This window comes from Euprymna scolopes, chromosome 1 (assembly GCF_053919585.1).
Source record: "Euprymna scolopes isolate OS-2025 chromosome 1, ASM5391958v1, whole genome shotgun sequence".
NCBI lineage: Eukaryota > Metazoa > Mollusca > Cephalopoda > Sepiida > Sepiolidae > Euprymna > Euprymna scolopes.
In genome coordinates, this window is record NC_136482.1 from 90,456,293 (window position 1) to 90,471,844 (window position 15,552).

Genomic DNA, 15,552 nt, shown 5'->3' on the forward strand with positions numbered 1-15,552 from the left:
GGATAAAAAGGAGGGACAATATCAACAAGACAAAGGGGAAGAGTAGCAAAAGAAAAGAGAAGGAGAGAGAGAGTGAAAAAAGATGGTAAAAGCGAGAAAGAAAAATGATAACAGCAAGTAAAACAAGTGAAGCATGCATGGTCCCCCTTGAGTGCACAGTGAACGAGGCATAAAAAAATGACTAAGTTTAGCATTTGCCCCTCACCCATTCAGCCCCAAAAGTTCCCAGGGGGCGTCAAATCCTGGTGAAAATGAACAAACGGTGTAGTTTTAGGTCTTAACATATTTAAATTTGAGTTCAGCACCACTCAAAACTGCTAAATAGACATACACAGAACATTTTGGACAAATATGATAAAATAGTCCCAAAAATGGAGCGTTTTTATTAGCCCTAAAAGAGCCCCTGGTGCACTCAAACAAAATTATATAGAAATCAGTAAGTTACAAATTTTCAGAAAGTTTTATGAAAATCGAAGGCATCAATTTTTAATTTTAATAAGCACAAAAGTGTCAATTTTTGCCATTTTAACTAGAAAGACACCCTGGGGAGGGGCGTAGTTTTCCCGGAAAATCCGTTTTGTTAATTTTTTTACTCATATCATGTTTAATGTTTGTGCAAAATTTAAAAAAATTCCAAGTCGTAGTTATTGAGAAAAGTGCAGACAGATGAACGGTCGAGGGTGAATTTACAGGGCCACTCTCCTTTTGTCGGGTGACCAAAAAGAGTCCATTTCGATAGAGATTTGGCAATAACGGTATATATAGATCACCACAGATATGAATAAAGTTGTGAACAGAAGTACACAGAAAAAAATGACAGTATCAGAATATAGATCTCTACACAGAGCAATCAATAGAAAGAGAGCGAAAGAATGGTAGATAGAAATAGACTAAATAATTAGGAATGAATAAGTTAGCACTCCTCTATTCAGCGCATTTGACTCGCTCGCCTTTTATTAAATGCATTCAGGTATAATGAAATATGACAGACTGACCAATCTGTCACCGAACGGAGCCTCCTATAGAGATAAGATACTTCGTCCATTGGTAGTTTGGTCAGTGTGGCATATTTGTTTCGAATAGTATGTTGATTACCTAATATACATTTTGAATGACACTAGTGAGGAAAAAGTGGAGAAGATGTAAGTTGTGTATATGATATTCAAAACAATATGATTTATCAGATAACCTATTAAACTCTGTTTTGTTTTAATCAAGAACGTATGTTTGTAAAGGCAGTTATATATATATGCGCAGACTATTTCAAAATTAGCTTGTTTCTGCTTGATAAAGATGATGATATAAGGAATTGATTCGCTATCCTCATGCTTTTAAGTCATCAATATCAAAATAGATTGAGAGAGCGAACCCGAAACTACATAAGAAACTCAGTATAAAGTGCATATGTATATTACGTATATACATACTAGTGATGGGACGATTCCAGTATTTTCCCCGATCCTAATACAATTACCGATTTTGTACTAACTTCCGGATTCGATACAATTACTGATTCCGATTCTTTATAAATCTTTAATATATAACTATAGAGTTATTTGTTCCCAGATTACCATAAAAACACATGTTAAATGCACAGATAACTCAAACGTAAAAATACTCTTGTGTGGGGTTGATCTATAGATTTTAGTTTTACTGGTACTTTAAAATCAATGTTTATTATTTTATCATTTCTACCAGTAGTAGAAGATTTTGATTTTCACAAAATCAAATAAAAAAGACATAAAAGAATCGTTTTGGCATCGGAAAATAAGCACAAGCTTTTCCGATATCGATTCTGATACCCTAAAAATTACCGATTTTCCCAATTCTGATTCCAATTGACCGTCCTAACACTAATACATACTTAAAAATAAACTAAATCTGATACCCGGAATTTGTTCGTTTGTGTTTTTTAATTGAGGTAGTGTCTGATCAACCCTGCTGGGGAGTCATGAGATAAAATATTTTGTTTTTAAATCCTCAAAACAGTTTTTCATCGTAAACAACTGATGATCCCTACAATAATATTAAAACTGGTGTAAATTCTTGGAAGCAAACTAATGCAGTGATTGCAAGGGATTAATTAACTTACAAGTAAAAAAAGTTTTCCAACAAAAGACTTGAGATAAGTTTTTTTTTTTTTAATATCGTCTTATAGATCGAACAACTTCCAAGACCACAAATATTTTTCTCTCTCCTTATTCTTATGTTCTCTTTTACTACGAGTTAAATAGTATTACTCTATTGTGATGATATTTCTTTTTGTTTCTTATGGACTATTCCTCTCCTTTTATTCTTTCTTTTCTTTATATTATATATATATATATATATATTATCCAGCTAAGTGTTTTACATTTGATATACCTCTCTCTTTCCAAACCCTCTTCATCTCCATCAGACAGTGTAAATTATAATGTTTTTTTATCATATCTATATATATCTATATAGCTCATTCCATGTAAAATTGACAAGGGGTTAAACCATGTCCGACACGGATTTTGTTTTTCAAATTTGCTACAGTAATAGATCTCCATGAAAGGAATTGAATGGCACCTGTTACACATATCAAGGTCAAGAGGTTTCTGAGATATGACCTTGACCTTTTTACAAAAATGTCAATTTTTATGGAGAAGTGACCAACTTTAAAAGACGATAACTTTGTTATTTATGGATCTACAAAGCTCATTCATATATCATTCTAAAGTACTTGGATAGATCTACAATTTTATCTGGGGATATTTTTTCAAGGTCAAATTTTTAAAGGTTGACCTTGACCTTTTACCTGAATTATCTCAAAAAGAGTCATTTTAATTTTTTTGTAATTTTGACAAAAGATTTGTCTATCTTATGACAGTATATATTCCAAATTTCATGATGGGTTTTCCACTAGAGCCATTCCTACAATCGTTTTAAAGAAGTGGGCTAAATTCAAAATGGCGGAATGTAGTACCTGCTACTTCATATAAAAACATTTTGATATTTCACAATGCTGTCATGTTTGCTTGATATCTTTGTAAAGCTATTTTAATGCTGATTAATATATACATAAAACCATGGTCACAAAATCCATCTAAAAAAAAATTGTTGATGAAACAAACGCCCCCCCCCCTCAAATTTGTCGCTTTGACATGGAATGAGCCATATATATATATATAATGTGGCAATTGTATCCAGAGAGAAAGATAAGTTGTCCAAAGGAAATAATAATAATCCAACTTTGAAAAATCAGCAGTCAGCCTTATAGTCCTGACATAAATCAACATTTTTCTTCTCGTCTTTTTCCTCCTTATTGACATCAATGTTATGTATATCTTTCACTATCCAGTGTTAAATCAGAAGATCGACGTTTCGTTTTCGCATCTCCGCAAGCGAGATCCACATTGTTCATTTCTCCTGTGGATATCTGAAAATCAGCCTTTTTTTTATGCGTCTTCATCCATCCAGGGGTCGACTAAACTTCTTATAAGCGTATTGATGAAACGCCGGCTTCCACGTGTCTACTTCTCGAAACAATGGCGCGACAACTGAATTTCTTGTTTTAATATTTTTGTCCTCACGTGTTCAACATTTTCGCCCTCAAACCGATTTTCTTTGACCCGGCTTTACCATTTTTCCTTCAGCGAGACTAAGGGGTTTGAGGAGGATTGGCGTGTTGGTTTGATTAATGTCTGGGCTGTTTCGGGTCGAGTTTAAACTATCGTTTTAAATTAACCGTCACTAGTCTATTCACTATAATTAAAAATAGGAAGGCGTGTCCCACGATCACATATTATGACTAATGCGGACTCTGGCCGAAAACGGATTACAAAGATTTTCCAAATCTCAGTACCCGGTATATCAAATTTCGAGTCTGTAAACTGAAAATTGACAAACTTATTGCGTTGGAAAATGTAGACACACAGATACACACACAGACACGTTCACTTTTATAGATAGATTTGAATTTTTTAAATATCATCTGCTTTTTTATGGGGATGGGACATTATACTAGATCCTATACAATCATCTACTATTTCAGTCACTCAAGCTGAGAGATATTTTTAAGATTCTAACCGTTTCTTTGGGTCCCTGAGACGAGTTGCTCCTATAATTACGAGAATAATGGTATTCTTACGATTCTAGTTTCTTTTCATATCGTACATAGAGCCTTTGTATTTCTTTATCTTCTTCTTGTCAGCTCTCTTAAGGTGTATTTTTGCATCTCAAATGATACTCACATATTTGTGCATATATTTTTTTCCAAGTCTTTATTTACTTGTGCCACCGCAGGGATAGTTAGACCCGATATCGTTTTTTAATGTGGAAAAGTTTCAGAAGAAAATCTGTATTAGAACAAAATGTTTAATTGCCAGTGTCCAGAATAGTTTATTCACTGACCAAGGACAGGGCAGATTACGTGTAGTATCAATACAGATACTGTACTTTAAACTTGCATATGTGCATATTTTTTTTACCTCACATAATTTGAGAAGCGTGAATAATTTAATAGACTTAATTTCACACTTCGGCTTGATAAAGTCAACAGGAATTGTTAAAAATATCCACTAATTAAAACGCATTTTATGTTTTTCACATTCTTTAGTCTTACCAGTACCAGATGGGTGACCATTTGGGACTTCCAGGTGCTGTATGTGCTCCCCGCTTATCTCGGCATTGTTTCCAGTCATCCTGGACTTCTCCTTGCCACTGGACTCAAGCTGTGCCGATTCAGGAGAGATGTGGTTGGCGATTGCGCAACTCTTGCCACACAATTTCATGCACAGCTGCCCCTATAGTGGGTATCCTTTGTTTTTCGAAACTGAACGGAGACTTTAGTCTGAAATAAGTTTTTTTTTCTAGAAATGGCTCTAAACAGAGCATGAAACCACTTGATGAAAGGAGCTAATAAGAAGGCAAGATGATTATCGCAAGGGCAGAAGTTACCTATTTGCCTTAGTCGTGAAAAGATAAAAGCTATAGGTAGAAGGAAAGCAGAAGGAAGAGAGTTCCATAGGCCTGAGGTACTTGGAAAGAAGCTACTGTAATAGGTAGCTGTATTTTGTACGAGGGATCGAAACAGTGATATTATAGAGACCACTAGACAAACAAATCAAACTAGCTGGTACAAAGAAATCAGGGAAATAGTTCAGAACATTTCCGAAGAACACATGTCATAAGAGTATTTATAGAAAAGACTGCAGGATGCCCTTAAGATACTTTTTAGGATTTTGCCTTCTTTATTTCTGATTCTAAACAATTCAACAGCGAATTGCTGCCGGCCACTTAATTTGCATAATTTTACAGCCAAATGTTTTTCTATTGCGTTAAAACATTTTTGTTTTAAGTATTAATTTTACTATTAATGCTATTTTTTGGTATTTTTAATGAAATAAATTAATCATTACTACATAAAAAAAAAAAAAAAATAACACTTCTCTCTATCTTTGCAAAACAGACCCTGTTATTCAACGTCGTTCATTTTCAAGCAAACAAGTCTTGTCTCCAAACGAATCGGAAAGAGGAGAAATGGAAGAAACAAGCTTACAGGTAAAAATCTCTTCCTTATTTTTACGAATGTTATTCAGTCAGAAAATTGTATTGGGTTGGCCCACAAATATGTCCGTTTTTTAGCCAGACCAATAATTTACGCTTTTCTGCTTTGAACTAAAGCAATCGCATAGACTAAGTGGTAAAAGATCTACAGATGAGATGTAGATAATATTTCTCTCTCTCTCATATATATATATATATATATATATATATATATATATATATATATATATATATCGTTAGTTATCATTCCAAAGGCAGAAGATGTACTGTGTGACGCGATAAAATTGTCACCCTAAAAAAGACGACTTGATTCCGTTTCCATTTGATTAGGCACCGCCAAAAATGGCCGCAAAATCAAGTTGTTGTTGTTTTTTAAAACGAAATTACATTTATTAAAATCCATTATTTCTGAGTAACTTTTTTTTTTCAGAAAGATAAAACCCTGAATTTTATCATATAGAAAACAGAATAATGTAAAACTTTTTCTACTATTTTTAATTAAATTTTAAATATTAAATTTTCCCAAAAAGTTAACAATTGACATTTTTTGTCTTGCACAAAAAACATACATAAATATTAAAAATAAAAAGGTTTTTGAAATAATTAATTTATTTATTTATTGTCTAACTAAGATCTAGGATGATTTTCTAAAAGAATATGCAAAAATATTATAATATAAGTACCTAAATTTCAAATAATTCCACTTATTCATATAGGTAACCAGATATTTCGCGTAAATCTCTAGATATATCGACACTATTTACGTTTGCGGTTTATAAGAAGAAAACTATGGAAGACCAAACAGGCCAAAAAAACTTATTTTTCAGTGACGAAAATTTCAATGTATTATTAAGCTGAGGCTGGCCAGTACCAGATGGGTGACTATTTGTATGAGTTTGGTTTTTAATGTGTATGTGTGTGGGGGCCAGGCTCCCCAAAATGGGGGGGGGGGCAATTTAAAGCAGAATAAAAAAAAATATTTCAGCGCGTTTGGTCCACCGTAGTCGAAAGGCGGCAAACGTTTTCAAACGGGATCGAAAAAAATGATGCTATTTTTAACACAAAGGGCACAATATTTATCGAATTTTTTTTTGTATCGATTATTCAAAGCATGCCCTGTTTAATAATGGTCATGCATTATTCGGCTCGCTAAAAAAAAATTGTTAATTTATTTATCAAAAATTTTAAAATGGCTTTTTTCGTATAAATATTAAAAAAAGTTTTTTTTTGTTTTGCTTAACTTAAATTAATTATTTTACTTAACATATTCACCGAATTTCACACTTCAAAACTCAAAAGCGGGATAATTAAACACAATCGAAGTTCTGATATTCAGACGTCAAAATAAGGTATGCAAACAATTTTTTTTTTTTTAATCTATAATTCTGTCCCTTACAACAACACAATATCTTGTGTTCAGTTTCAGATGATTATTTTAAGCATATTTGTTCCCACTTCAAAACAAGGGGGGGGGTTGTAAGCAAAAAAATATATATATATAAATATCGTTTATGAAAAATAAGTACACTGTTATAAAGTTCATTCTTCTCCTAATAATCGCTGAAAATTTCGTATTGATCGGATAATTACCTGATTTTTGGTAGATTTTTAAAAAGACGGTCGGTCAAAAAGTACTGACCTGCCCCCCCCCCCAGTTTTGGCGGTGCCTACATTTGATGTAAGGTGGTTTTCGTTTTTTGTTGCAGACCATTATGGACCTCCAACGAGTGCCACAGTTATAACCCCCCCCCCGTATATGTAACACGATGTAATTTAATTTAATATTATCATCCTAACTTTTTTACCATTTAAAAGAAAAAGCTTCAAATAAGCTGATAATATTTTCTGTAATTTTTTACAGCATACAAAATAATGAAAATGCAAGACAAAAATTGTGTTTACATTATCGACGCTTTAAAACAACGTTCCTATGTAGTGATGTTTTTAAGCCGTTCACACACCCATGTTTTAAAAATCTAGTAAAATTCAAATAATAGTCATATTTTCCTAGAAGTTTTCGATATTTATTCATTATTAACTAAACTTACATATTAAAAGTAGGAGGTTTCTTTAAATATATTAGATTAAACATTTTTTAGATGTTCTACCTGCCCCCTCCCTATATTTCATGGTCCGAAAAGTAAACAAAATAAATGTGGGTTGATAAAAGTTTCAACGTTTTTTAAAGCTGAAAAGATCAAACAATTAAAAAATAGTAATTTATATATATATATATATATATATATATATATATATATATATATATATATATATATATATAAAACCCCGTTATTTATTTCACTTACCTCAAAGTTGTAAATAAAATTGGACATAAATTCAATATTATGTTTAAAAAAACAACACTTTTTTTGATAATTTTATTTTCTCGGTAATATAATTGTTATATACTGGGTGGTATTTTAAAGAAGGTACCAAATATATGTATATGTTATATACTGGTGGTATTAAGATGACGTATATTCTGTATTGTTGTTGTTCGTCTTAGGAGAGTCTTTGTGAGAGATTAGAGTCTTAGAGTGATATCTAGAGACAGTCTTAGGTGTGTTCATGTTTTGAGTGTTCATATGTCTTAAGATGTTCATTTTGTAAGAGATATATCATGTTGGAGACATTGGTGAGATATAGATGGGTATATATAAAAGTGTACATGTTACTACACGATGAGAGGAGATTGGATATATAGATAGATAGACCGAGAGTTTGTGCGTTTGGCATTTATACGTTTGACAGTTCTGTATGAATGAATGTATGTGTTTCTATAAATATTGATACATATTTCTTACCTGATACATAATTCTTATAATATAAATGGACAATACCTTTTCTGTTGAATCACAACACGAAGACGCAGATACACAAAGATGATGACGTCCTTTATTTCATGACTGGTCCCTGATTTCGCTCGAGGAATTCAAAGTTCTTTACATGGCTTTTTCTTCTCTAACGTTTTGCTTCCAAGGTTTGATGTCAGCAGCCGCCTCTGACCTCTCTCTCGGCCCCTCTCCCCGACTCTTCTCACAGACTGCATCTAAAACTCTACCTATATTGAGAACTCGTCACGTCATCGCATGATTAAACATGTGCTCATAAAGCACGTTGGATAACATGCATCACACTGACATGACCCAACAAGTTCAGAAACCTATTTTTCGAATAATATGTTTACAATTTCAATTGACGATTAAATTCCTTATTTTAATTTTCATTTTTATAACAGGACAAATTTCATCATTACATTCCTTTTCCAATAAACAGATATGTAAGCTAACAATTGCAATTCCACATTCCTTATTTCAATAACATTCTGTATTTATTTTAACTTATGATTGGAATTTTCAATTCCAAATCTAGCTTCGCAAGTTCGAATTCTTGACTATCCTATTTCAAAAGGGGCCAGCCCTTTATCATGTAACAATTATTCGAATTACAACAACAAAAAAATCAATTCTAAAAAATAATTATTTTTAAAAAGCTTTTAGTGATATTAAATTCAAATATTACGCGATATGAAGTTTAAATGGATTTTTTTGATAACAGATTTCCAATAATAATAAAAATATATTCATATAAGAGAATATAAGATTATTGAGATAATAAAAATTGTAAATCCCAAAATCGGCCTTAAAAAAATTCGTTTTGATTCTATTATTTAAATTGACAGAGGGTGGTCCCTATGTTTGAGGCTTTTTTTTTTTTCAAAAATATACAGAAGCTTGTAAGGAACATTATTTTTAAATACATGTGTCAACAGAAGACATTAAAATTAATTTTATTTTATTAACTCTAGTTTATAGTTCGTTAATAAAAATGTATTTGTTTGACAAAAGGTAAGTTTTATATTATTTTCTGTCCATAGCAAAAAAAAAAAGAAAGTTACTCCATTAACAATTATAACGCGAACGCTTATCCATAGAAATCAACACAAACACACAAAATGATGACGCCACTATTAATATGTGTAATACTGACGTTTTAGACATCGCAGTGGAGGTATCTAGAAACCATCTACCAGTTAGCCAGTTGTATACAAATCCATAGAGCGATAGAATCCTTCTATCATGTTTGAAAGTGACATAATGTTTAACGAACGAGATCGGACAACAAGACCATTGCCAGCACCCTTAAAATACAATTCAGGACAGTTCAAGGCTTCAGGGAACAGATCCACAAAGTTATGGTCTTTCATATGGTTATAAGTGAGGGTCACATCATGCCAGCCTACGTCTTCTTGAAAATTAACACTAAAGTTACCTGGATGTGCTGAAGAGTGTGGTGGTCCGCTGGTGCAATCAGGTGGCCGTTGGCTGACCCTGGGTGTGGCAGCTGGATTCGAAGCTGGCCCACAAATCCAAAGAGACCCATGCTTGGCTTTATAAAGAGTGCTACGACTTTGTACCCTTCTCTCACTGACCCCACTCCTCCCCCGACCTTAACTCGCTGGACTATTTCGCTTGGTCATACGTCGAGAACATCACCAACATGACCTCCCACAACACCAAAGCCAGCCTGATCGCCGGCATACACTGAGTATTTCAGAGCTCCCACCAGCGATTGTGGAAAAGGCATGCTTCCAGTTTTACATCGGTATCGATGCGGTGATTGAGGCTGAAGGCGGCTACATTTAATTGATATCAGCTCTCCTACATAATCAAGTTACCTGAATAGATTTTTTTCAATAAAAGTTTTAAAATAAAGCTGTAGTGTTGTTTTCTTTAGGGGTGGCAAAGTTATCATTCCACCCTGTATTTTATACTCATAGTATTTTATTATGTTTATATAGCATGTCTTACACGTGTTTCATTGAGTGTATATACAGTGTCACGCGAAAGTATTGGATACATTACATTTTTCTTCATAACTTTAATTAGACTTCAAGATTTTACTTAAAATTTGGTCAGTATATTCCTATTATAATTCTAACTAATATTTGGGGTAGTAATTACAAAACTAAAGTTTAGAAAGTTTATATTAAAGGAAAAATATAAATCAACTAACGCAGAAGTATTTCATACATTGATTTAATATTTGGTTGCATAGCCTTTATTGCGTTCAACAGCTTCCAATCGCTTTCTATAGTTGCACACATGTTTTTTTCAAAGATATGCAGGTATTTTGCGCCATTCTTCTTTGCAGAACTGTTTTAGTTGTTGAATATTTTGTGGATTCCTCATGTGAACATTGATCTTCAATATTTTCTACAAATTTTCAATTTGGGTTGACGTTTGGAAACTGACTGGGCCAAATAAGAACGTCAATTCCGTTATTTCTAAGCCATTCTTTGGTTAGTTTGGCAGTATGCTTGGGATCATTGTCCTGATGAAACACGAAATTGCTATTATATCCCAAGAAATCAGCAGATTTCTGGATGTTTTTCTCCAAAATCTCCCTGTACATACGTCCATTCATTCTACTATTGATGATTTCTAGTTCACAAGTACCTTTGGATGAAAAACATCTCCATACTATAATCGAACCACCATCAAACTTTACCGTAGGTATGGTATTCTTTTGTTATAGGCGGTGCCATTTTTACGCCATACATGTGTTGCTGTGTCTCTTCCAAACATTTAGATTTTCGTTTCGTCTGACCAGATTACCTTGTTCCCAAATTCTTGGGCTTGTTCCCCATATGTTTTAACATAATTCAAACGTGATCTAACACGTTTAAGCTTCAATAATGGAACTTTTCTTGGGGGCCTTGATACAAAACCTGCACGATTTAGAACTCTACTAATTGTATCCTTGCTCACATTAATCTCAGCTTCTCTGAGGTCGGTTTGAATTTCACCACGAGTAAGAAAAGTGTTTTTTGTACCTTTCTGCTTACCCACCTTGATTTTTTTTCGTTTAATTTCCTTGGCCGACCACATCTTGGAAGATTTTCAACAGCTTCACCAGGGTTTTTATACTTTTTAATAACGTTTCCAACTGTACTAAGTGGTAGATTAAGTTCCTTTGATATTATTCGATACCCTTTTCCTTTGTGCTTATCAACGATTTTTTGACGAATGTCTATTGACAACTCTTTAGTTTTAGGCATTTTTATAAATGAACTGGTTGACTTTGAAGGAGTGAACCTAAAGTGGAAGAATTCTATAAAATGATTTTAATATAAAGCTCTCTGGTCGGTCAGTGATAATTCGTTTGCATTATTGCAACACGCTAAGCAAAAGTCATTTAAATTTATTTCAGAAAAATAATTTTTTAAATGTATCCAATATTTTTACGTTTGTTAATTCATATTTTTCTTTAAATAGAAACTTTCTAAACTTTGATTTTGTAATTACTACTCTAAATATAATTTAGAATAGTAATAGGAATATACTGACCAAATTTTAGGTAAAATCTTGAACTCTAATTAAAGTTATGAAGAAAAATGTAATGTATCCAATACTTTTGCATGGCGCTGTATATATATATACATTTACTACTACATATTATTATATTTCATCAATGGCTTTAAATAGTTAGCAGGAATTCAGATGTAAACTATTTCTTTCCTAAATATTTTTCAGTATATTAATTTCCAGTTTATTCAAAAATTGTTTAACTTATAAAAGTGAGTCATTGCAAGATGATGCACTATTCCCCGTATTAGCAAGTTTATAGCTATGTCAAGGAATCTTATCTTGGCTTTCGCAGACGTGTTGCGTAAGATTAGATTACAGGATGCTTGCAACAAACAAAACATAGAAATCTTTTCAAATGTGGAAGTAGATGGAATTAAACATTGTTTTCTGTCTAAAATTCAAATAATCAGTAAATGATTTATTCTTTTTCTTGTAATAAATGTGTTTTTTTTTTAATTAAATGCTCTTGTGTTAAAAATCTCCAGACTTTATATATGTAGGGGCACTGTAATCTTCTAAGTGTTTAACACCTTTGCGGGACTTAAGCAGGATCTGTGTCCCTATAACCCACCCTGGATACAAAAACCATGAAATTGATCAATGTTATACGTCTATAATTTACCCTAGTTATTTTCTTGAAATGTTGCGGTAATTTATTCCGATTTTAATAATTATTAATAATAATAATTATTTTGATTAAGAAATCATAATATTCATCAGACTGGGCGATCAAACTGTGTAACCATCATTATCAATCATCATCATCATGTCGTCTTACTGTCCACATGACTCATTTTCCTTGAATGACCTTTGGGCCTTGATAAGCGGTGATTCTTCTGTGTAATCTGAAATAATTTTTTAATTGTGATTTGTCTATTTAAAAATTTTAAGGGTGATTTTAAAAGTGAGATGGTGCCCAATTTTCGTTTTTTTTTTTTGTTTTTACTTAGGAGTTACTTATCAAGGCCAGAAGGTCACTCGAGGATAAAGGTTAATGAATGTAGTGTAGTAATTCTGAATGGTGTACATTGGGTAGAATTTGATTATTCATGTGGACAGCTCAACAAGAAATTGTTTACATTGGACTTGAAGGCTACCATGTTGTATTCAACCGGGAAACAGATCAGCAGAATAGGATTTCACAGGCAGGCAGTTTTGAGAAAAAAGTTTTGTTCATAGAATAGGCACAGTAGGGGAATCATAGGTAGTTGAGTATTTTTCTGTGAAAGTTTGGCAAAAGGGGCTATAGATTGCAGTTCTGTTGAGCACTTGCCAGGTAAATAACGATTATCAATAATCCTTGTAAATATTCTGTGTAATTTCGATAATCCAGAATATTAGTCCAGTTTTCATGATTAGATTTTATTGTTCATAATTGACTGCATTATATAAGGTGTATTGTTTGGATTATATGGACTACTATTCCTACATTGGTTGTTAACTGCCTTGAATACATCGTCCCTTAGAAGAAACATTTTTTTGCTGTGCAATACTTTATAAATGAAATACCTACATAATCCTCGCAAACTTTTTATGTATATCTTCTATAATTCAAAATAATCTAATTTCGAATACGCAATTTTGTTCTCCATCAATGAAAGCGAGGTGTTGCCTTATTTGCAATTCATAACCTGTTTTCAGGACATACGATCATGATTGATAAGACAGAATTAATACACTAAAATTTAATACGTTTCACTTTGAAAAATGATGCTAAACATATTTTTGTGCAAATCTTTAATGTTATTTTAATGATTGATAAGCCAACGAGAGTTCGTAATAACTTTGAAAAAATATTCGCGGACAAAAGAATGCAAGTTAAAATTACAAGTGGCAAAACTCTGTGTAATTCATTTGAATAAATTTGCTGATCATGAAAAATAAGAAACTAAAGAAATTTACTTTGAAGGTTATGATTTTTAGCTGATCATCTACAAATAAATTATGTTTCAAATCTCTTTTTAACTGCCCATGATTGTGTTTATCTAAGAATAATGTTATCAGAAATTATGTTATTAATTCCGCCATTTTCTACCTACATAACATTCCCCAAATGTGAATTCATTACATTTAAATTTTTTTGTACAGTTTTAAACTTAAAGTAGAAAACTCTTATTATAGATTTCGAATTAACATGAGTTACTTCTTGGATAATTTTCATTTTAAAGTAATTGTTTAACATGTTTCATATCAGCAGTGATCCAGGCCAGACTAAATAATATTAAAAAATATAAATTTTACGTAAGTATGTTTTTATATTGCCAATAAAACCGTACAAAATAACAAATGAAAATTAATTAATGAAAAGCAAATTTTATGTGTTAGCTGAAATGCTACTGAGTCTGACTTTAAATACCGACAAAATAACCATACGCTTTGGGTTATATCTGTGTAATAAATTGCGAACAGACGGGCTTACCTGACAAACGCTCGAGGTGTGCACTCTGCAAAGCGGGCACGTCCAAAGAAAAATGGCAAGATGGCGGCGGCCGGTTAATATTGCCAAGTAATCACGCAAAATCTTGTGTTCTCTCGCACACACGAGAGTTCAGCTTAGCATAAAAACGGGTCACTGTGAGCAAGAAGGGAGAAGGAAAAATGTAGTTAAGACTAAGACGACGCTTCTGACGACTGAGAAGAAAAAAAAGGAAGAAAAAGAGCAAGAAGTAGAAGAGGAAGAAGAGAACGATACATGAGAAGACGAGGTGTGTGCGGTTTTGAGTAAATCGAAACAGACAGAAAAAAACTCTGATTACAAGCTATTCCGGCTTTGGTATGGAGAAATTTGACATCAGATTAATGCCGGAATTCGATGGCTCCCCCACTGGTCCCTCGGTGGTCGAATGGCTGGAAAAGGCTGAGCGCGTTTGCCGGTTGTGCAAGATTAAAGACCCAGCTATGGTTATCCCATTGAGACTCACTAAAGGGGCTTATGCCGTGTACCAGCAGCTAGGGGAGGATCCGACCATGGAGCAGATTACACAAGCGCTATACGGGGCATTTGGTACAGACCCTTTTGTCGCCTGGAGGCAGTTTTCCGAACGCCGACTTGGGCCAGGGGAGACAGTGGATGTCTACATGGCTGACTTGAAAAAGCTTGCCACTCCCTTCGGCGGTGCAAGTGATCGCATATTGGCATGCGCCTTTTTGTCGGGACTTCCGGATGAGGCAAGTCGACTGCTGCGAGCATCGTCAAGACTCACTGAGATTAGATTGGAGGAGTTATTGGCGAGAGCACGAAACATCTTGAAAGACGATCGAGAACTAGTCTCCGCAGCTGTTGACACTCTGGACTTGCCAACGAAGGGTCTACGATGCTATACCTGTGGTGGCCCCAACCACTTGTCCAGAGACTACAAAAGCGGTACAAAGCGCACCCCTAATTATGGAGCACGACAAGTAATACGGTGTCACCAATGCAATAAGCCAGGCCACATAGCGCGGAATTGTCCGGGAAACGGGCAAGGAGAGGACGCCGCAGCGCTAGCACCCTCCCCAACGCGGCATTGAACAAAGCGCTGCCTGCAGTAACAGTTCAAGTTGATGGATGTGAACGTTCAGCGCTGGTTGACACTGGCTGTACCCAAACCCTTCTTCGAAAGGAATATTGTGCCACATGGAAGAAACGAAGGATCCCTGTACTTACTGT

General features: G+C 33.7%; 1 protein-coding gene across 10 annotated transcripts in view; it reads left to right on the plus strand.

Annotated features, from left to right (window-relative positions):
• Positions 1–15,552, plus strand: part of LOC145245888 (uncharacterized protein C20orf96-like) — a 2,261,276-nt gene that overhangs the window by 627,941 nt on the left and 1,617,783 nt on the right. For all 10 annotated transcript variants that reach the window (XM_080107943.1, XM_080107887.1, XM_080108064.1 and 7 more), the window contains one exon: positions 5,435–5,526. In XM_080107943.1, coding sequence (XP_079964069.1) covers positions 5,435–5,526 — 92 coding nt within the window. The remainder of the gene's footprint in view (positions 1–5,434; positions 5,527–15,552) is intronic.